A 23654-nucleotide genomic window follows, 5' to 3' on the forward strand; every position below is an offset into this window, starting at 1 on the left:
CTAATTGGCCAAGGTGGATAGATGTGGCAAACTTTTCCCATAACTTATAGTGGAGTGAGGCAACCAAACAAAGCCTTTTCGAGTTGGTGACAGGACAACAACCTCTCATGCCAAGTATTGTAGCAGTAGGTTACACTAGTCTAGCGCTTGTAGCCTACAAACATGCTCGAGCTTGGTAAGAACAACTAGACTTAACTTGAGCCTGCCTACACAAAACCACCAAAAAGATGAAAAAGTAGGCCGATTAGTCTTAAAAAAAATACTTTTCCAAGTACGGTACTTAGTGATGGTAAAATTGCTTAAAAATAAAGGTGTTCACAAAAGACTAATTCAGTGTTACGAGGGACTATCGAGTATTAAAGAAAGTCACAAGGGTGGCATACAAGTTGGAGTTATTGCCCAAGTTGAAGGTACATATAATTTTTCATGTTAGTATGTTGAAGCCTTACCATGTAAATGAACATGATCCTAGTAGAAGGGTAAGCCACAAAGCACCGATAAGGATCAAGGCAACTTATGAGTGAGAAATGGAGTGAGTGTTGGCCCATAAAGTGCTAAGGCAAAAGAATTATAGACCGAGGCACCAATATTTAGTGAAATGGAAAAGGCTTCCAAAGAATGAGACAAGTTGGGAGTCAACAGAGCACTTCTGGCAATTCTAAGACAAAGTGGAGCTTTTCCATGGGACAATGAGGGTGTTGCCATATTAAGTAGGGGACAATGTCACAGCATAAAAGTTACTAGCCCAAACCCAACAAGTAGGCCAAATAGCTTAAACAAGAAATGCCTAAAGAGACAACACATTCTAAAGAAGTATGCAAAGCTAAAAGTGCACAAAATGAAGTTGTTAGAGGCAAAGACATGTGAGAAGATGATTGCAATGTAAAAGTGCATCTCTCAACAATGAGGGCATTGTTGGATTAAGTGGGGAGGATGTCACGATCTAAGAGTTCAGACTAGTCCAAGCAAGCTAAACAGCTTAACAAACAATAGTCCAAATAGGCAAGGTACTCTAGACAAGCCAAAAACCCAAATAAGATAGACAACAGAGTCAACTCGTGTAGTGTAATCTAATTTGAATTCTTAAATTTGTTAATGTATATTTAGGTTTAGATATAAATTTACTATATTAGATTAGAATTTAATTTGAATATTATCTCTTTAAATTAAATCTTTTATTTTATATTATCTTATTTCTATGTTGTAATTTAATCTTAGGCAATAAAAGAGACCATTAATTTATAAATAGGACAATTTTCCTCATTTGTAACACATTTTATTTCTCAAAAGCTTTTTTTTAATTTTTTTTTATTTTTACTATTTTGTAAGTTTTAAAATTTACATAAGCTCTATTTTCATAATTGTTGCACGGGTCAAACTTAAATTTGAGCAGGCACGTGACAATGGCATTCAAGTAAATAAAAAATATGTTCGAAGAGAAAAAAATAACCTTTGTAAAAATAAAAAAAATCCTTCATATACTGATAACAGAAAAAATCGAAATTAAAAACAGAAAACTCCCTTCACTTCTTCGTCGTCACTGCCTTACTCTTCCCCTGCGTAGCAACAGGCGTTCTTCTTTGCCGCTTCTGCCGGCCACCGCCATAGCCGCAGTCGTTCTTCTTCGTCGTTGTTCTTCTTCACGGCCTCTCCCTCCGTTTGAGCATTTCTAGGTATTATTTATTTCGGATTTAAGTTATTATAAAACTTCGCATAAACTTTTTCTTAGTTAGATTTGAACTGAGTTTAGGAATTTGAATTGATTAGATCTTAAGAGAAATGGCTCCCGCGGCTCCTCGATCCGGTGATGCGATCTTCGCCAGCGTCGAACGCGTGGTAAGATAGAACGGCATTAAAAAATTCTCTAAATTTTCTAATTCTCACTCTGTTTGGAAATTGGAGGAAAAAGAAAAAGAAGAAGAAGAATAAAGCGCTGCGTGCTTGGAGTCTGGTCCCATTTCATTAATTTTATTTCCCGTTTTCTCGTTTGAAAAATTGCAAAAGAAAAATAAAAGCAACATTTTATCCGTAAAAGTTTTGACGGTTCAATTTCGTTTCATTTTCTTTTATCATTTTGATTTGTTCTTATGTCCTGCATCAGTCTTTACGGCTAGATAGAAGCAGAGAATTTTATGAATGGAGGGGATCTGGTTGTTCTAAGTTTGATTTAAAGAATCTCTATAATATATTTTTGGCAACCATGTGAAAATTATACTGCCGATTGTGTTGCTGTATATAACTGATATGTTGCTGATATTTGGAATTTGAATTGGTGTAGAATGCAGAACTATTCACTTTGACTTATGGAGCAATCGTCCGTCAGTTGCTTACTGATCTGGAGGAGGTTGAGGAGGTCAACAAACAGCTTGATCAAATGTACACTCTTACCTTTCTACAAACTTTTTTCCGTTTCATTCGATAGTTATTGGCTATAATCATTTGACCAATGGATACTTTTACAATAGGTTTCATGTCATTGTTCTGAAAGTGGGATACTTGTTATGTATTTGATCATCCTGATCTGCCGACGATTGACTCTATTTTTGATTGTATAAAAAGGTTACTGTATTTGAATGCTGCTATCTTTTTGATCTTGTTAGTAGCCTTATGCCAACCCATTAACATTTGGGTTCATCTATGCATCGTATATGCGATGAATCTATGAATATCTGCATGCATCTTTGTTTTTCTCTCACACTCATTTAGACCATCCAATCTTTCAACTGGATGCGTTGAAGGGTTGGCTTGTGAACACAATTAGTTGACAGTCCCTGGAAAACTTTCCTACTCCTACATGGAATGCAAAAACTTTATGCTGCATATACTCCAAAATATATTTGATCTTGCTGGTGGGGGAAAAATTGAAATTTACTTGGTAGGCTCAAGGGCAACAAACTTTGAATTGAATGAATTGTTGCGTGGGCTATTTATACCAAAGGTTTACCAATTATTACCCGTTGCTGAAACATGAGAAGCTAGGTAATTAGACTTGGATGGGAGCAACCAGAAATCTTACTATCATTGTTGGATATTGATACGCAAAAAATTGCTGTTCATAAAAGTATAGTAAGAAAAGGGAAAAGTTGTTACAATATGGTTGGTTCTGCACACAGTTTTTGGAGCTTTCTACACTTTTATCTTGAGTTATTGGAGCATTCTAAACCCACATCTTCAATTATATTCAATAGTCAAGACTATTTCTTCAATCCTCATTAATGTCCATAGTGGATTTGTTTTTTAGTTAATTATCCATATCAATAGTTGCCTAATCTTCTATATATAGTAAATGGATCGTTTGCAGTTATTCTTAATTAAGCATCATGTGCTTACCATTAAGAAATGCAAATGATTATTGTGATGGCTCTAAGACAAGTTTAGATGCCATTTGATTGCAGGGAAGAATGTGTGCTCTATTATTTATTTATGAATTCTGATGACCAGGAGATTAGGTAACTCATTGACATGTTTCTTTAAAGAAATAGTGATCTGCTTCTGCTGTTAGGGGATACCATGGGATTTGGGAGGAATTTGGTGTAAGTAGAAGGAAGCTTTGAGGTTCATTATGTTCTCCAGTGGGGATGGGAGGAGAATCATTTACATGAATTTGGTAAGGGGAGACATCTTTAGCATTGTATGCTTCTTAATCTGATTTCTATTATTTTTTTTTCTTTTGAGAGCTGGGATGCTGGTTTTGTAAGAACAGTGCAAATTAAGGAGCTAGAGTAGATAGTTGACTGTTTTCAACTGGTATCTTTTTTGTTGTGCGGAAGATATAACAATCAATCAAAAGGCAAAATTGGTTTTGGGTTAAATTTCACCGTAGATGTGGTGCAGAGGCAGGTATAGGGATTGGGTGACGATGAAAAAGAATCAACCACAGTTCTGTTGAATAGTAGTAGTTGGACTGTTCTGTAGTCTGGAAATATTAGTTCTGCTGTTTCTTTCTTGGTGCTTACTAAAGTGACTTGGCTATTGACCATCTGATGAGGGAAATTTGGAGTGGATAGGATGTGATTGTGATTTCTGCACAAGGGATGGAGGGTGGGGACAGGCATCATCTTAGTAGTTATGTACTTTTGTTTAGATTCTTGACTGAATTGAGTGTCTCTTCCTGGTTGTGTTTTCTTCTTTTTAATCTGTCAGCTAAATTTAGAAACTTGATTGTGATGAGATTCAATGTTCTTAGTCTTGTTTGGGTTAATTATATATTTTGTACCTGAACTATTGTGAAACTGTTGATTTGGTAAAGTTTAAAAATTTGTGATTTAAATACTCAAACTTTATTTCTGTTAAACAATTTGCACCTTTCACTAACATCGATAGTCAAATGGGTAACGTGGCAAAAAAACAGCCAATAAGAATGCACTATATGCTTGAAAATATCATGTCATTTTTTATTTTTGGCCAATTTTTAATTTCTGAAATTAAAAAAAGAAAAATTAGAAAGAAAAATTGGGGAGATTTAGAAAAATGAGGGGAAAGAGAGGAAATGAGGAGAGAGAGAGGAAGAAGGGAGGGGGGATGGTTGGATGGCATTGATTGGTCGGTCTGAGGCGGATCAGTAGTGGGCTGGCCCTCCCCTTACCCCCTCCCTTCTCTCTCTCTTCCATTCCCTCTTTCCCTCTATTTCCCCGATTCCCTTCTTTTTTGTTTTTTTTTCCGAATTTTTTAGCAATTTGGTTCTTTTTTCTTGTTTTCTATTTTTTTATATTTTAATTTCAAAAATTAAAATTAAAAGCAATTTTTTTTTTATTTTTTTTACATTTCAGAGATAAAATTTCAACAATTCTTTTTCCTTTTTTTCATTTTCCAAAATTTTTAATTTTTACATTTTAAAAAAATATTTATAAAAATAAAAATGTCAAATGACAGGGTATTTTTAGATACGTAGTGTATTTTTATTGGCCTACTTCAACCATTTGAATAACACTGTTAGATAAAGGTAACTTTTAATGGAAGCAAAGTTCGACTACTGAATTGCAAATTTTTGAACTTCAAGTATGAATTTGACAGTTTCACTATAATTTGGGTACCAAAAGGATAACCTTTCTTGTTTATTGTGTGCGTAATGAATTACTAGGATTTCTCAATATTGATAGCATTTTATTTTATGTAATTCAGTTAATAAGTTGTTTACATGTTGTCAATATTCAGACTACTTAACTACTTTGATTACTTTGCAGGGGCTATAATATAGGAATTCGACTAATTGATGAGTTTCTGGCAAAATCTAATGTGTCCAGATGTGTTGACTTTAAGGAGACAGCAGAAGTGATTGCAAAGGTCTGCTATTATTATTAGGTTTATACTGCAAAGGTCTTTCAATTGTTTCATAATAAGTCGTACTCTTTGTTGTTTTGAAGTTGCTCTCTGACCTTCTGTTCATAAAAGCTATTTGGAGTAGTGCGTATTTTGCTTTCTGTTTTCTTTAAACATTATTAGTTCCTTCTTTTTGGTTTTGAGCTGAACAAAAACAATGAGCAAAGAGGAACTGGTAGATTGAATTAATTGATGAACATGGATGGAATTGAACTTTGGCTTGTGATTTAAATATGATTAAACTCTTGTCAGATGATGTAGGATAGCTAGATGATTAGGATTTTTGACAATTTTCTTATCTGTGTTCTTGATAAAACGAAAATTGAAGAGAGAAGAAGAGAAGAACACACCTAAGGTTGCTGGAAAAAAATCTGATAATAATTCTCTATCTTAGTAGAAAGAGTAAATTAGATTACATATGTATAGAAAGAGTAAATCAGTACTTAGGACTTAACAATTACTTGGACTCCAAATAGAAAACGAACAAACTTAATATAAAACAACACTCATGCTCCGTCGAAAGATGGATGCAGTAGCTCAGTAGGAATATCCTCTTTGACTGAGTTGCTTATCTTTTTACTTTTCTACCAGAAACTTTATCTATTAATATTAACTGCTTTTTACAACATGTCAGCTGGATCACTAATTTATTTTCTTCAATCAAACAGATCTAGATTATAGGCTATGATTAGTCTGTTATGTATGATGTTACGGGCATACTTGTTCTGTGGAATCTAAATTCTGAAATTGAAAGAAGACAATAACACATGCATGGAAAGATGGGAAAAACTCTTCAATAATCTTGCATATACATTTTATGAACTGGATGCCCTTGTTTTCCCCCTTTTAAGTTGGATCCTTTTACTGCTTAATGAATACAAGTGAGCTTTTGGAAGATTTATGAATATTTTTACATTGCCCTAGGTTTGAATATTTGCTGGACTTGTTTGTGCTGAAGCCATTGAAATATTATCTTAGTTCTGTTTTTAACAATTATGAAGTAGGCCCCAAATCCTGTCAGTCCTAATGAAGCTTCTATATAGGTGGGTTTCAAAATGTTCCTTGGGGTCACTGCATCTGTTACGAATTGGGATGCTGATGGGACCTGTTGCAGCATTGTTTTGGAGGATAATCCCCTTGTAGACTTCGTAGAGCTTCCTGATACGTGTCAAGGTCTCTACTATTGCAACATCTTAAGTGGAGTCATAAGAGGAGCCCTAGAGATGGTTAGTCTCATCCTTCTATTATATAATTTCAACTTTCAAGACAACGATCCTGTTTTACCATTTTGCATTTAGTGTGATATTAGTTACCAAGGTTGGGTTGCTAGCCATATGTAGATTTGGCAACTCATGTTTGCTTGTTTTAACCATGTTGTGTAAACATAGGGTGTTAACAGTTATATGGGTAAATATGAACGCAGCATGATTAATTAAATGTGTCAAGGTTTTAAAACGCCCATGGATATGTTTATTAAATGCATAACATGAGACAACATGCTTAACATGTTTATTAAACAAGTCAAATTAAATTTTATATGACACGACATAACTGATAACTTGTTTAAATGATTAAATGATAAATTGAATAATTTTTTGTTAATAATTTAATTTTAACATACATAAAAATGAAATATAATTCTATCATTCAAATTTAAAACTAATAATCATAAAACAACTATAACAAAACAATAATCCATCAAACATATGAAAAATCTATCGACATCAACAAGAAAGAACCATAATAAAATCCAAGTAATATTTGTAATCTATCAACATAATAAAACACAAAAAGTTAAAAGTGAAGACTCCCTCGCCACATCACATATCATTCTTGCGCCGCAAAATCTATTTATGAATAGAAACAATGTATTAATAAAATTGGATAAAATTTACATCCAAATGTTGGCTTATTGATTAGTGCATAATCTCCCTGCTTAAAAAGGTTGGGTTTGATTCCCCTTCCCTTAAAAAAGATAAAATTTATATGGTTTACTATACGGATCGACATGGTAACACGATTAACTAAATAGATTTTAAACGAATTAAAGCATGTTTGACATGTTTAAGACACAATTGTTGTGTCTTAAATGTGTTGATAGGATTAATACACGAAATATGGTTACCTTAAATCCAAACTCACTTTTGTGTCATGTTAACATGCCATGCAAAATTGTCAGGTCTAGTCATTGGTTATTTTATTTTCGTTAATATTGGTGTAGGACATCTATAAACCCCACATCTCTTTTATCTTTTTGTTTAAACCCCACACTTCTTTATCTTTCATAATCATGAATGAAAGCCAAGAACTTCTTACGTATTGTATACAGTGAATTATTCCTAATTACTAGCAATTTAATTGCACCTGAGCATTTAGCTTATTAATTAGTGCATGATGTCTCTGCTTAAAGAGTATGAATTCGAATCCATTTTCTCTCTCTCAAAAAAAAAAAGAAGAGATAAAAGTATTATATGTTTACCGACAATTTTAACCTTGCCTACAGAATTTATCTTGTGTTGTATAGAAGTTCAACCTATGTTTTATGCTTCTACCATGATTGAGGGAGAATACTTACCTTTACATTTAAGTTCAACCTATATTTTTTTATAAAGAATGTGTCTTGCTATTTAAGTCTCTGATACATCAATCCAGATTATTGTTTAATGCCAGGCCTCAAACATTAACCTGTATATTCTGACCATTTGTGGTTTTCATGGAGCAAATAATCCATTCTTCTATTTCTTAAAAGAATAGGAGGGGGAAATAGAAAAAACAGACAGATTTCCCATTGTTGGTTTATAATATTTAGTCACTGAGACAATCAGGAGTTGCTTGCACTTAGTTGCCTTATTATCTTCTAATGCCAAAGCCCCAACTCAAGCTATCGGTATCATCTTTGTTATTTTCATCTCTATGCAAATCCCTTGTTTGTTCAGGTGTCAATGAAGACTGAAGTTACCTGGATCCGTGATGTGCTTAGAGGGGACGATGCATATGAGCTGCAGGTGAAACTTTTGAAGCAAGTTCCCGAAGAGTACCCGTACAAGGACGACGAGTAATAAGAGAACCTAGACCTTGACATGACAATGCACACTTAACCATAATATTATTTTGCCTATCGTTCTCAATGTCTCCATGAAGAATAGGAGTTGAAAAACACTTGCCTTGATATACAGTTGCATGCCTGTTATGTACCAGAATGGATTTTCCATTTTCATTGAAGGTTTAGATTATCCATATTCCCAATATATAAATGTTATTAAGGCTGCTGCATTCATAACGTTTCATATCTCTGTTTATGATCTGAGTGGAATTTGTTTTGGGTTTGTCTTTGTCACCTTGTTTTTCTCGTGCTGTAAACCAATTAATTAGCACATTATGAATTTTGTTATTAGTATTTTGTGAATAATTTTTATTTTCATAAAAGATTAAACTGTTAATTTTACTTAAAAAAATTATAAAAAATATTAAGTATAAATAAATAAGCTTTAAATTAAGAGTATTTTAATAATTTTATTAAGTAAAATTAATAGCTTAATTTCGTGAAAGAGAAAATTATCCATAAAATACTAATTGAGAAAATAGATAGTCATAAGGTAGAAAAGAGGAATCACAAGTTGAAATTACAAGAACTATAGATAGATTTTATTTATAAAAAGAAATACTTAATTTTTTAATTATTATGATTAAAAGTTCACAAGGTAATATATTCCTCATAATATTTTAATTTGGGAAGCTTTTACATTACTTGTAATATTTCTAAATTCAATTATTTTTCGGAATTAGAACAAATTTAGTGGACATAGTTGGAAGGCAGACGCTTTAACAAGAGAACAATTTAGAAGGAACCTCAGCCCTCGCGTCACTATCTTTACTTAAACGTATTGACAAATATATATATATATGTAGTGGGACATGATACGCGGGGCCGAGATTCTTGACTGGCCACTGTATATCAACTAAAACAAGGAAGAGGAAAACTCCAGCCGACGGAGCAAAGTCTTGCCTTTTACTTTTACTTCACCTCAACTGGATTCTTTGAATGTCCTTCGTTTCTTTCTACCAAAGGCTTCAGATCCTCAATTTGACAAAACCAATAATTACTTGTTGGTTCCAAAGAGCAACAATCACAAGGAAAGAAAACGAAAGCGAAATGGCAATGCCATGGGTCATGACACTGTGGATGGCAGAGATGGTTTGGATTGCTCTAAGTGGATGGGTTTCTTCATGCTTGACGATTGCCGATGAAGTTGCTGACTCTCTCAGAAGTGGTGATATTGGTCCCTTCCATGTTGGCTGAACTCATCGTCTTGTTTTCTTCTTCTTTCAATCAAACCCACTTCTCCGGTTTGTTTCCTTCCTAATTCTCACAAATCATACTTCTTTTCTTCTTCTTCTTTCTTATTTGTATCTAAGATAACAATCAAATAGTTTTTTTTTTTTCCTTAAAAGTTCTAAAATCTTTGTGTGCTATAAGACTTGAACGTCCTATTTACCCTTATTTGGTTATTGCTTTGGTTTCTTCCGTGCTTATGTTCTTCATAACATGTTGAAATGCTACTTGGTTTTATCGTTATACTGTTATCGTGCTTGTAGTTTGGTATGTTGAACAGAAATTGTCGTTTGTTTTTTACAATTTAATCTTTTCAGTTTTGTTTCTACACTTAATTTGTATCAAAATTATCTGCTCTTCGAGTTCTCATGTTCCCATAAATTGGTCTGTTAAGTAAACGAACACTAATTCAGGTCGGGAAACTTACAAAATTTAATTTAATAAATAAATGAACTAGAGGAGATTTAGGGATAGAATTGGATGGGGCATTAGGATGAGATTGGTAGGAGTTCATGTCCTTGGCGCATCGTGCCTGATCCTACTGTGAAGGTTTAGTTCTGTTATTCACACCAGAGATATTCTAGAGCTGATTACAGATAGCTTTCATTCAGCATACAAGTTTATAATGGAACCCGTTTAGAGACACTTAAGCACCTTTTAATTACTGTTCTTAACACTGTAAAGTTAGATGAGGTTATTATTCACTGATGAACAACATTCTTGACTGATCCTTTCTTTTGCTAACTAATATATATTTGAAACTTTCAAACTATACCTCTCGTAAACTAGCATATGTATATATTTTTCAAGATTTATTCATCTCAACTGTGAGCTAGCTGCGTGATTCTACTTTTCTTTTCCTTTCTTTCAGTTATCTACTAATCTGATATTTCTTAGGATCAAACACCTCTATAACGAATTATGAGTTATTGAGAATTATTTTTTTTTTTAGAAAAAAAAGGTAAAATATAACAGAATGTGAACATTGGGAGACTTAAAATATGAAATTTATGCTTTTGGGCATTTTTTGGTTGATAGATTGATTGTATATCTGCAAACTTAATGTATTGGTTGCATGTCTGCAAACTTAATTACAGCTACTGGGCTTCATTACCTAGTTTTAAGGTTACATTTGTCTGGCCTTCATAGTTAATAACTGTCACAAATGCCTTGCTGTGTTGATCATTGGGCTTGAAGGACATTGGCATGCTGTTCTGAATACATTTCTTGTAAATTCCTACAACTTTAGGACACAAAATGAAAGATCAAAAGCGCATATTTGATTAGGTTGGACCTGGCTGGTTGTATCGTTTGGATTTTTTTTCCATCATTACCATGGTCCACTTCATTTTTCAGACACCCAGATGCTGAAAAAGTTGCTTAGTGTTGATTCCTTCACAAGTAGGGTGATGTGAATCTTCTCATTTTCTGGTTTTCATTCTTACACCTCACTTCTTGTGACAGCTTTGGTGAAAAACTTCAAAAAATGTACTCTATTAAATATGAAATAATACCTGTGCAGCTTGTTAGGAATTCTTCATTTTATCAAGGTTAAACAATATCGTGACCAAGTGCCTGAGAAAACATTGGAATTGGAGTTCACATGCTTGAACTAAGGTTTTTGATAAAATTAGACGTTTATTTTTTTTAAAGAACTATACATTGAAGGTTGTGATGTGATTTTAGTCCCTTTTAGTCTAAGTTGATGAATTTGACTAAAGTTGTATGGGAAGAGATAGACATGCTTAAGCTCGGTTCTAAGGGCATTAGAAGACTGTGTTAACTGTTCACTATGTTACTGTCTAATAGCATTTGACATTGACTGCACTGGTACTTTTTGGCCTAAGATTTGATACATAGGCACTCACATGCATCTTCTAATTTAATTTGCAAGAATGGAGAGTATATCATCATTGCCATTATCAAATTTTGTTTAACTCTGCTGAACTGTAGGTCAATAATGCTTCTTGCCTCTCTCATTTCCAAATATTTCTCCTCATTATTTTTCCCCACTAGAATCTCTAGTTACATGAATTTCTGTTAGTAATGTGGGGAGAATTGGATTGGGGAGCAGCAACTGTTTGCTATTGTTATAGAGCCACTTTGGAAATTCCTTGCAGAGTAATCTAGATGAGTTTAGTGCTACCTGCCCGGTCTGGTTTATTCTTCCTTAATTGATGGTTCTCTTTCATATGTTTTTCTGGGCTTATTACGGGTGTTGTGTTGTCCGTCTTAGGATAAATTTATTTGAATCTGAGTGATGGCTATTCAACGTTTTCCTTAGGTTTTTTTTTTTTTGGGAGGAGGAGGTTGAGATTTGAACTACGTGACTCCTCTTTGGATGTAATGCATAATGAGTAAGGGTTCCCACATTTTCATGGATGGATGTACATTAAAAAGTTAGTCCAAGAGAGTAAGCTATATTGTGTGACATGGAACATCAAGACCTTAATAGGTAAATCAGCAAAGGTGGAAGTATAATTGGAAAAGGATTAACATTATATGCATTCAAAGAGTTTAACCGGGAAGGAGAAAGGGCAAAGGAACTTGAAGACTTGGGGTTCATAATTTGGTAATCAAGTATGGATAAAACAAGTAATAATGCAGTTATTATCATGAATAAGATCATGAAGAATGGTCTTGTAGATGTTAAAAGATATGGGAATAGTAGCATGTGTATCTAATTTAAAGGGGAGAAAAGACCTTAATATTGTTATTGTATATGCACCTCGAGGTGGGATTGAATAAGCAATTCAAGATAAAGTTTTGGAAAGACTTGGATTTGTTGATCTATAAGATTTCTCAAGAAGTATGGATTTTCTTATGGGGAGATATGAATGAGCATGTCAGGAAGGAGGCAAAGGCTTATAAGGATATTCATGTAAATTATAGTTTCAAAGAAAGAAATTATGAGGGAAAGACTTTTGTTATGGCATCTTGCTTCATGATAGATAATAAATTTGTAATAAACAAGATGAGCAGTTGATCACTTATATGAATAGGGCATCAAGGACACAAATAAATTGTTGTTTTATAAGACAAAAGAGGTCACACCACCTGTGAGGTGTGAAATCGTCTATGGAGAAAGCTGGATTAACAAACTTCCTAGCAGATTCAACAAACGTTTAAGTTTGTTCAACTTGAGAGTTTTTGGAAGATTACTGGTGATCTCAATGGTGGAAATTCCTTGTCCCTTCTACTGTTAATCTCTTTACCTCATAAGAAGGTAAGATTCTAAGAGTCACAATGAGGTGAGATGAGTTTAATATTTTTATGACAAAATAGCCCCACTTTATCGGAAATATTTAGTACAAGTCACCTTAGCTATTAAAAGTTGCAAATTGAATTCTTTAAAAAGGTAATTTGGGAAAATTAACCTTCAATGATTATTAATTTATTTGCATTAGGTAAATTGATATTATCATGATTATTGAAATATTTTGGGAATACCTTATGTTAATGCAAAGATACTATGAAAATGTAGTGTTTGGTAATGCAGGATTTCCAATTGCAACCAATATGTCCATATATGGTTACTAGAAATTTTTATTACTCTTGTCCATGTGCAGTGCTGTAGTTATGTTGTTTAATTTATGTTTGCCTGCATAGTTATCCATTTCCTTCTTCCTGTCCATGCTTCTTCCCAAAATTAGCTCCTTTTAGAGCTTTGATACGCAAATGCGACTTGGAACTTTGTTGCAGCTATGCCAAGCTGAACAGATAAAACATTTACTACTTAGCTGTTGGTAGAAACCAACTTTAATGGAGATGATTCCTTGTAAATCAAATTTGTATGTTAACTACTCATGTTGTGGTGATGCAAGTTGGGGTGCTAACCTTATTTTCAATTTGTTTAACATGTTCTGGTGTCCTAAATGTTGCTTTCATTAATTGTTTATGATAGCGGTAGAAAGATTGTTATTTGCTTCAGGTTATACAGCTATCTTTCTGAAAAAAGTAACATTGTTATTATATCTTTGCAGGACAAACCTAAAGGAAGAATTAAAGAGTTCTCTAGGGAATTGTGAGTTGTACAAGGAACATGATCCAAAGGGTGAAATCATATTTAATTTGATTGGTTGGTTTGGCATGCAATCTTGGTTATTGGTTTTCTAATTTGAGTTTGATAATGTTAGTCCAGCTGTGGCAGAAAGCTACATGGTTTGGTCATTTTCTTTGATAGGACTACTGGAGGTGTCAACCCCATACCATCCATTGTACAGAAAGGCAAGTGTTCTTCAAAAATATTGCAGTGCTCGGAATGAGTGGCACTGATGGAAGGCCCCGCCTCATATCTTTACTTAGATGAGTGTTGGTGCTACTTCACCCTAACATTACTAATTATAGTAATTTTATACAACTGTGCATTGATAATGACAGTAGTATGTCAATTTTTAATAAGAATAATCCAACTACCAATACGTTTGCTTTGCTTTATCTCATGCAACTGTATCTGTATACATGTAACAGTATTCATACGAAAATCCGCATTAAACTTTCTATGAAGTTTTAGTTATGTAATGCACTGTGAAAATGTCATTCGTAGACATCTCAAGCATGCCATCTTGAGAAATGGCAATGATACTCAATAAAATCAAATCTATTGGTATTTAGAAACTTTTCATCTTTAGCAAATTGAGCATAAATTTGCTTTTGTTTTGTGTCCTTGGGCCTAAACTTTATACAGCTCTGAACATACCATCCTATTGTCAACTCTTTACTTTGGATTGGAATTGCAGTGTTAGAAAGCAAATTAAAATTTTCTGGAGAGGAACTAAATATGGTAACTTGGTCATCATCGGAATTGAATGGAAATGTAAACAAATTTGTGTTAGTTTTATCTATATGAAGTTTTGTCAAACTTGACTTGGTAAAATTCTGTAACAGCAAATTTTACTATTAAATTTAGCAACACAATATATATATATATATATATATATATATATATGCGCGCAAGGCTTAACCTATTTGATGCTTGAATGTTGATGTGATAATCCAAAAGGGGCATTGGCTATGCTTGTTGATAATTAACATTCATAATCTTTGTCTTAGAGACAGAAATCAGTTATTAACAGTTAATATCCATTTCCATCCGTTGTGGGAGATGTTGGTCATTCCTCGAGCATCAATTTCGTTCCGTTTTTTTAATAAATTCACCATTCTACTAAGCTTAAATGCTCTCCATTCTGTCAAATCCAAAACTACCATACCTCGTATAGATTACAGCGCCAATTCAAGCGTGGCACAATCCAATTGGCTCATCACTAAGCTTAGCGAAGAAGGTAAAATCAGCCAAGTACGGAAACTGTTCGATCAAATGCCTGATAGAGATAAAGATGTAATAACTTGGACTGCACTGATTTCTGGGTATATCAAGCTTGGCTTGATTGAGGAAGCAAGGAGACTGTTCGATAGAGTTGATTCAAAGAAGAATGTGGTAACGTGGACCGCGATGCTAAGTGGTTACATGAGGTCAAATCGAATTTTAGAAGCCGAGAGGTTGTTTGAGGAAATGCCGGTTAAAAATGTTGTATCTTGGAATACAATGGTTGATGGATATGTGCAAAATGGGATGGTTGGTAAGGCTTTTGAATTGTTCCAGGAAATGCCTGAGAGAAACGTGGTGTCATGGAATACGATGTTAACCGCATTGGCACAATGTGGAAGGGTTGAGGATGCAAGGGGATTGTTTGATAGGATGCCTAAAAGGGATGTTATTTCGTGGACAGCGATGGTTGCTGGGTTGGCGAAGAATGGGAAGATTGATGAGGCTAGGAGGGTTTTTGATAGGATGCCTGAGAGGAATGTAGTCTCGTGGAATGCAATGATCACTGGGTATTCGCAGAACATGAAGTTGGATGAGGCTTTTGAGTTGTTTGAGAGGATGCCAGAGAGGGATTTGTCTTCCTGGAATGCGATGATCACAGGGTTTATTCAGAATGGGGAGTTGAAGAGGGCTGAGAAATTATTTGATAAGATGCCACGTAAGAATGTTGTTTCTTGGACTACTATGATTACAGGATATGTACAAGATGAGCAAAGTGAGGAAGCATTGAAGATTTTCTCAAAAATGTTGGCAGAGGATGGGATAAAGCCCAATGAGGGAACTTTTGTGACTGTTTTGAGTGCATGTAGTGACTTAGCTGGTCTGTTTGAGGGACAGCAGGTTCATCAGACAATAGCTAAAACAGTTTATCAGTGTAGTGAAATTGTTGTATCTGCAATTATTAGTATGTATTCAAAATGTGGGGAATTGAATGCTGCTAGGAGGATGTTTGATGATGGCTTAATAAGCCAGAGGGATGTGGTTTCGTGGAATGGTATGATTGCAGCTTATGCACACCATGGGTGTGGAGGGGAGGCTATCAGCTTGTTCAAAAAAATGTCTAGTTTTGGTTTTAAACCTAATGGTGCTACATATGTGGCTTTGCTTTCTGCATGCAGCCATTCTGGTATGGTGGAGGATGGGTTAAGGTACTTTGATGAGCTTGTGGGAGACAAGTCCATTCAGGTCAAGGAGGACCACTATGCATGCTTGGTTGACCTATGCAGTCGAGCAGGGAAGCTCAAGGAAGCCTTTGAATTCATTATGCGGCTTGGCACTAAACCATCAGTATCTATTTGGGAAGCTCTTCTTGCTGGATGTCATGTTCATGGGGATGTGAATTTAGGGAAGCTGGCTGCAGAAAAGATTTTAGAGACAGAACCAGAGAATGCAGGCACTCACATGTTGTTGTCTAACATATATGCTTCAAGAGGAAAATGGAGGGATGCTGCTAAGGTAAGGTTGAAAATGAAGAATAAGGGATTGAAGAAGCAGCCAGGTTGCAGCTGGATAGAAGTAGGGAATAAAGTTCATGTGTTTGTGGCTGGTGCCAAGTCTCGTTGTCATGCCAATCTTATTTACCCATTACTGTGTGAACTTCATGCAAAAATGAGGAAGGCTGGAAGTATACCAAATAATGATTATATGGAGGATGATGATTTTCTAGTGATATGAGTTTTTTGTCTGCTGATGTCTCTTACAGAACAATATAAGGGAATACTACCAGAGATGATTTTGGAGAAGGAAAGCCCATTTTATGGTCGGTGACATTCATTTGTACTACAAAACAAAGTATTTATTGCCATACCGGTACTAGCAAACACTAGATATCTTATAAAGAGGGTACAGTTGCTATTGTTTCTTTATCTGCACCTGACATAACAGGACATTGTCATACATAGAGAGTTTGTGCCATTCTTTCCCATTGCTGTAGTCTTTGCTTGTCTATTTTGCATTTTGCAAGGAACAATTCGTGATATCTTAATGTTTGTAGCTCAAGAGGAGATGAAAAAGAAGAGGATTGGTTCCAACTAAGTATTGGTACATCTAATACAAGCTTTTTTCTAGAATATGCTACTATCCTTAACAACAGCGCAATGGCCATGGCAACAGCAGCACGAGCAACAATTAAAGCATTTCCCACTAGTTGTATTTAACTTTGCTTCTTTTGAAAATGCTGAAATATTCCTTAAGTAGCTCCGGATGACATTTAAAAAGATGGCACTATCTTGCATGGCTAAAGGTTCTTATCATTCTCCTTTACTCGCAATCAGCCTTCTATGTTTCAGCTTAATATAGATGTGCATTTACTGTTCCTGGATTTCTCATTTACTTCTTTGCTTAGGATGTCATTTACTGTTCCTGGACATGAAAGTCATGTCCCTGTGTTGTCTTAGGATGAGCATTGCCTAATACTAACTCATATTTGAAATACTGTTGGAATGTGAGTTTGGTTTCGATTCTTTCCTTTCTATTGGGGAGCTATTGATTAACTTGAACAGAGAGATGTATCCTGTTCGCCTGAACATTTTCTTATTTGTTTTCTTATCCTTGTAGCATTGTTTTGTCATGCTTTCCCTCCAATTAGAGACCTGTTTAAATGTTGTCCTTCTGTTTGCGAAGCTGAAGTTGAAATCTTCATTTGCAGGTCTGCTCCTTTGCAATTTCTATCTACTTTCGTCTGCTAACCACTGCAAGTGCTTGCTGCTTTGGGCATAAGAAGGGTTATAAGTAGGGGGAGAAAAATCATCAAATTGGTATCAAATGTCATGTCAAAAGGTTGACAAATTCAAGGATTTTTTGAGGAGTTGATGCATAGTTGCTTTCTGTTTGCTCTTCCCATTGTCGAAGGTAGGACCCAGTTGAAACTCTTCTTAAAATCATATTTGCTTTATGGTCCAAAACATTATGTGTCTGTTGCTGCACTTTGTATTCAATGTAGAAAATGAATCCAGGACCAGAATTTGAAACGTAAGAGAATTAGGGATCAAGAGGAGATCAAAAGTCAGCCCAAGGGGTGGTCTCCCAGCTTCCTAAGCCAAGGAATTGGCCCAAGCTGCCTTGACTTGAGGTCAGTCATCTAGATTCTTGGTTGCTTCAGGTTTGGCTTGTCTCAAATCTTGGTTATTTTCTGCACAAAAGTTTGCTTATAATGAATCTTTTTGTCAATAGATCAGATATGAATGTTAAAATATATATATGAAAAGAAAATCCAAACAGAGTGAGGCCAAGTTTGAGCGAAGCAAAAGCCTATTTTCACTTCCGTTTTACCTGAGATGTTCAATTTGGGTGGGGTGGCTTGCAGCTTTAATTTGGTCATAGAATATGACATTAGGGGCAGATAATCTCTCCCTTCTCTAATTATTAAAAGTTGGATGAAATGCCCCACAAACAAAGCAATGGAGTCATGGTGTGGCTGACTTGACACCTACAATTGGGTGCTATGTGGTCCTGCGCATTTATCATATGTCTACTTCAATCTGCTTGTTAGGGTACAAACAATGCCCACTTACACAAAATGCTCTCTCTTGGATTCATCACTCAATTATTGCCTCTGTTACTTTCCTACTGCAACGTTTCAATGTAACGTGATGGTTAAAAAGAAAGCATTAAAGCATTTGGTATAGATGAAAACTGATCATTAAAATTCTAAAATACTACATTGTAACATTTAATTTAGAAGCACTTTACTTAGAATATAGTACTAATTTTCATGAACTTTGCATACATACCCAGCATGGAAGCAGGTCATAATCTCAATATCCAACTCTCATATATTCTTTACTTGCCGATCTTCATTATCTAGATTTCATCTTGATAACAACAGCTCAAAGATAAATAAAACTTATGAGATTCAACACTGTTTATGTAAAAACAAAATCTTCCATTATCCAGAATAATTTGGTCTTACGGTTCTGAAAGGCTATCAGAGCCTCAATGATTCCAGTTCGTACGTTGTGCTTGAATTTTGGATGCCCATGCTTAATTTACATGTGGAAATGAACTTTCTTGTGTAAAATACAACAATTTGTGTTGTGGGTAAAGTAAATAAAAAAGGGTCTACAATGTTACATTTTGCTTTTATTTGTACTTAATGAGACACTCTGCCCACTACTGTGATTGCCTGCAAATTGCTACTAACCAAATGAAAAATCTAATTAAAAATATTCAAGCAATAGAAACCCTGAGCCTAAGTCTAAGAAAAGAGTCCAAAGGGACAAGAAATAATTGAGTGTGATCTATGGTAATTTGAAGGGTAACTTATTCGAAAAAGGTTATATATTGTACATTTAGAAAGAAATAATTATTAATTAATTTAATCCGAAAGATCATTTGTTAAATTGAAAATTTATAAAGTAAAATCAAAGGCCATAATTATAAGACATGTATCGATGTGTCGGAATTAATTAATATTTTTTTTAAAAAATTTTGTCGTTTATATATTTATAGCATATGTTTAAACAAATTACTTAGTAAGTCCTAAATGAAACATAAATATTAGTACATGAGGAATTTGCATCATAAGACAGGTTCATTTCTCTTTGTCCTTATCTGTAGTGTTAAGCATGATGGATTTGTTGCTACGTTAACTGGACTCCAAGTGGTTGAAATCTTGAGCTAGGCTCATCATTTTAGTTTTAAATCAAATGTCTACTTCCACCAACTAATTAATAAATGCACGTGATTAAACTAACCCTTTCTAACTCCCACACAACTACCAATGGCAAAGGCTTAAAGAACTGAAAAGTCGTTGAATTATATTACTTTTTATAATTGAATTCTTATACTTTTATGGTAACTAAACAAGTCCTTATCTTTAGAAAAATTTTAATTCTTTTATTATACTTATACAAATTCCTAAAATGGTAATGAAAAGTTAATGAATTTTAAGTTTGATTTTAATTGTCATTTTATATCCATACGATATATGATGTGATTCATCACATGACAATTGAGATGAATTTTTTCCTTTTTTTCGTTTCATCTTGCCATTTGTCAACGATTCATTGGTTGGTTAAAGCACAAAATTTGGATAAAAAATTTAAAATTGCAAGTTGGGATTTGGACAAAAATTTTAATCTATTTAATCCCATCTTACCTCATTCAAATCCTTTTGAAAGAAATTGATTTTAAACCCATGATTGTTTCTTCAAAAAGAAAAGGACAAATCGATTTTGAAAAAGAGAAAAAGAAATTGATTTCTAAAAAAGAAAAAAGAATCTATCCAAAAGTATAGTGATTGAAATATAAGTATGATTAAAGGTAAGCTCGACTCAAGAAAAGGCCAATTTGAAAAGAATAAAAGGATTTTGCTTGCTATAGTATCATGATTATGAGATATAACAGATGGATGTGAAAGCTGTGTTTCTTAACATGATTGTTTACAAGAAAAAGTGTGCATGATAAAGTTTAATGTTTCATATCCAAAGAGAATGCTAACAAAGTATGCAACTTTCAAGAGTCCATCTACGGACTTAAGTAGACATCTAAGAGATGAAATATCCATTTTGATGAGAATTAAATAGTTTGATTTTATAAAAAATGAGAATAAGTCATGTGTGTGCAAGAAGACTATTGGGAGTGTAGTTAATTTTCAAGTTCTATATGTGGATGACATATTGCTTATGGGAAATGAAATACCAATATTACAATTTATAAAGTTTTGGTTGTGCAAAAAGTTCTTCATGAAAGACTTGGGAGAAGCAACCTAAATTATGGAAATAAATATCCATATAAATAGATCTAAAAGGTTGCTTGGACTTTCCCAATCTACCTAGATAAACAAAGTGCTAAAGAGGTTTAGCACATAGAATCTAAGAAAGGATACTTGCCTATGTCACATAAATATATCTCTTCAAGGACATGTGTCCTAATACAAAATTAAAGAGAAATCAAATGGATAAGATACCATATGTCTCAATAGTTGGATTTATCATGTATGCGATGTTATGAACTAAGCTAGATGTATCATATGCTCTAAGTGTTTTGAGAAGGTACCAATTTAATCTAGGCAAACATCACTAGATAGTAGTAATGAATATCCTTAAGTACATGAGAAGAACTAAGGATATTTCTTAGTCGATATAAGAGTCAAACTCTAGGTTAAGGTTTTAGTGATGTGCGCTTTTAATTTGACAATGATGATAGCAAGTTGCGTGGTGGATATGTATTTATTTTGAATGGCAGAGTGATTAGTTTAAAAGTTCCAAACAAGAGATGATCGTGGATTCTACAATCGAGATCAAATACATCTCTATGTCTGAGGCAATGAAAGGGACAATTTTTGGATCAAAAAGTTCATTGTTGAACTAAGTGTGGTCACAAGTATTATTGAAACAATACTCTTGTATTACAACAAAAATGGAGCCATTGCCTAAGCAAAGGAACCAAGGTCTCATCTATCATGACCCAAACCCGAGGGCCATGATCAACGCAAGGGTATTGATGGGAGTGAGCCTTTTAACCCAAGCGAGCCTTGAAACTAATAAACAAATTACTGAAATTTACATCACGAGACTCATCACCATGGAATCATGTACAAGGCATGTATAATAACATATATTTATATATATATATATATATAATTTCAGAATACGTTAGTCTGCACGATTTTGTGCTTAAAGTGAGGAAGCTAAACTTTTTAAAGATCAACAAAAGCCACCTTGTGATGATTTCAAAATATAAGCCATCCCATGACAATTTCAAAGTACATAATGCGTTACAAAATGTAAACATATTCAATATCCATGACAAATAAAACATAACAGACTAGACCAACGGAGCATAACTCAAAACAAATGGCTGACGCCTATTGAATGCCTTGTTAAACACCTACCGAAAATTGACAATAGTAATAGCTCATTTTAATGGACAATGAGCCAAGCAGTCCACTAATTGAAATAATAAATGCATCTTACATGTGTGAGCTATAAATAATTTCGTGAGTAGATATGAGGAAGGGGAATAAGTTAAAGGGAAGAGTGCTTGTCTAATACACTTTTAAAGAAATGCAAACAACCATTTATCAACTATTTGCAAATCTGCTTCTCAGGCGTAATTAAATATCCAAAGAATTTCAAAGTCCATTTTCCAAACGTAATCAAATAACCAAAGAATTCCAAAGTCTATTTCCCAAACATAATCAAATGTCCAAATAATTTCAAAGTCCATTTTCCAAGCGGAACCATATATCTAAACAATTTTGGAGTCCACTTCCTAAGCGTAATCAAATATTCAAGAAGTTTCAAAGTTCATTTTTTTTCCAAATGATACAAAGTTCTTTCAATAAAATAGTAGTTTGTAAAATGATTCATAAGTCTCTGAAATGAATTTAAATGTTTATGAACCGATACAAATAATTCAAATGAAATTGAGTGTTAAGAATCAAACTAGAAGTGTTTGAAATGTAAATCGAGATTTTCAAAGATTTAGTTTTAAAAAAAATTCATTTTTCCTCTTTAGCAAATCTTTTGAAAACTGTCAAATCTCAAAATAAGCTTTATCTATCGATACATTGTTCAATATATCGATAAATTTCAAACAAAATGTAAACGAAACATGACTGATGGGAATCTATTGATATATTGTCAAATGTATCAATAGGCTTCATGCAAAATCTAAATGTTCTGCTTAGACTCATTATTAGGACCACAACTAAGACTAATTGTAAAACCCCATTTTTTCATATTGTGGAATTTGGCAAAAATTTTGAACTTCTAAGAATTATAACTAGTGATAATTACCAATGAAAATTTCTAGTCATTAGTGTTTAATCTCTACATATTATTGAGTTATATTCATGGGAGAATGATGGATGCCAAAATGGATAAAAAAGGAAACCCAAGATATTAATTAGACTTTAGTATGATAGCCCTGTGTATTATGTGAATGAATTATTATTTCATACAATGTAGGATGATGGATGAGTTTTCCCAACTACAATGACGTGAAATTCTTGCTATGATGATGTTATAATTAATGTAAGATAATTAGATGAAAGCATTATATGAAATGATAGCCAAAAAAAGGTCATTTTTACAAATCCAAGCTTGAAGGATCGATTCTAGGGCATGAGATTTTGATTCCAAGGTGTACATGAACCTTAGATATCTATTGGAAGTGTCAAGAATCAACCTCAAGTAAGGAAAGATCGATTCACTCAAGTTAAAATAACTTTTAGATTAAAAGAATCGATTCCTAGAAATTGAGAAGTTGGTTTTTGCAAGTCTAGAATTCCATTAATCAATTCCAAGAAATCAAGAAGTTGGTTCTTGCAAGTTTGAAATTCCAAAGAATCGATTCTTAGAAATCAAGAAGTCGACTCTTAGGCTCTAGCGTGGAAAGAAATATAAAACTCAACTCAAACCCTAAAATTCATTTTACACTTTTCCAACATCCAACTAGTCCTTAACACCATCTAAACCTTTTCTCAACATCCCAGTACCCTATTGGAAAAAGATTCAACCTTCCAAGTTAAATCTAAGGTAAGATTTAGAATTTTTTAGTTTAAATCTCATGGGTTTGACATAACATTAGGATTGTGTAATTTCAGCTCATTCAAATAAGTTTTTAAGCTAAGGATTTTAGGGGTTTTGCTCTTCAAGGAGGTTGTGAAGGTAAGGATAGTTAAGGTTGTTCATTTATGGATTGGTTTTGAAATATGAAAATATATTAAAA

The 23654-nt window shown here is 33.8% G+C and overlaps 3 protein-coding genes across 5 annotated transcripts; all 3 read left to right on the forward strand.

Moving 5' to 3' along the window:
- The first annotated feature begins 1493 nt into the window (after positions 1-1493).
- Positions 1494-8728, forward strand: LOC110415855 (Transport protein particle (TRAPP) component). Its single transcript, XM_021427610.2, has 6 exons — positions 1494-1673; positions 1768-1836; positions 2279-2376; positions 5184-5283; positions 6363-6545; positions 8256-8728. Exons 2-6 carry the CDS (start codon positions 1780-1782, stop codon positions 8376-8378), a joined length of 561 nt encoding a protein of 186 aa, XP_021283285.1. The 5' UTR covers positions 1494-1673; positions 1768-1779; the 3' UTR covers positions 8379-8728.
- A 508-nt stretch (positions 8729-9236) lies between these two features.
- Positions 9237-14173, forward strand: LOC110415191 (uncharacterized). Its single transcript, XM_021426760.1, has 2 exons — positions 9237-9666; positions 13636-14173. Exon 1 carries the CDS (start codon positions 9362-9364, stop codon positions 9617-9619), a length of 258 nt encoding a protein of 85 aa, XP_021282435.1. The 5' UTR covers positions 9237-9361; the 3' UTR covers positions 9620-9666; positions 13636-14173.
- A 442-nt stretch (positions 14174-14615) lies between these two features.
- LOC110415201 (uncharacterized) lies at positions 14616-18772 on the forward strand. 3 transcript variants are annotated; one of them, XM_021426773.2, is made up of 2 exons: positions 14616-17828; positions 17920-18772. In XM_021426773.2, exon 1 carries the CDS (start codon positions 14757-14759, stop codon positions 16650-16652), a length of 1896 nt encoding a protein of 631 aa, XP_021282448.1. In that variant the 5' UTR covers positions 14616-14756; the 3' UTR covers positions 16653-17828; positions 17920-18772. The 3 variants fall into 3 exon arrangements, with proteins under 3 accessions (XP_021282448.1, XP_021282449.1, XP_021282447.1); XM_021426774.2 differs by having other exon boundaries at positions 17933-18772; XM_021426772.2 differs by having other exon boundaries at positions 14616-17220; positions 17626-18769.
- Positions 18773-23654: the final 4882 nt, after the last annotated feature.

This window comes from Theobroma umbraticum, unplaced genomic scaffold (genome assembly GCF_002168275.2).
Source record: "Theobroma umbraticum cultivar Fairchild unplaced genomic scaffold, ASM216827v3 scaffold_147.0, whole genome shotgun sequence".
Classification (NCBI taxonomy): Eukaryota; Viridiplantae; Streptophyta; class Magnoliopsida; order Malvales; family Malvaceae; genus Theobroma; species Theobroma umbraticum.

Coding starts and splice junctions, on each gene's coding strand:
- LOC110415855 (XM_021427610.2), top strand. CDS start 1,780: ATGGCTCCCGCGGCTCCTCGATCCGGTGATGCGATCTTCGCCAGCGTC. Junction 1,837..2,278: donor TCGCCAGCGTCGAACGCGTG/GTAAGATAGAAC, acceptor GAATTGGTGTAG/AATGCAGAACTATTCACTTT. Junction 5,284..6,362: donor CAGCAGAAGTGATTGCAAAG/GTCTGCTATTAT, acceptor GCTTCTATATAG/GTGGGTTTCAAAATGTTCCT.
- LOC110415191 (XM_021426760.1), top strand. CDS start 9,362: ATGTCCTTCGTTTCTTTCTACCAAAGGCTTCAGATCCTCAATTTGACA.
- LOC110415201 (XM_021426773.2), top strand. CDS start 14,757: ATGTTGGTCATTCCTCGAGCATCAATTTCGTTCCGTTTTTTTAATAAA.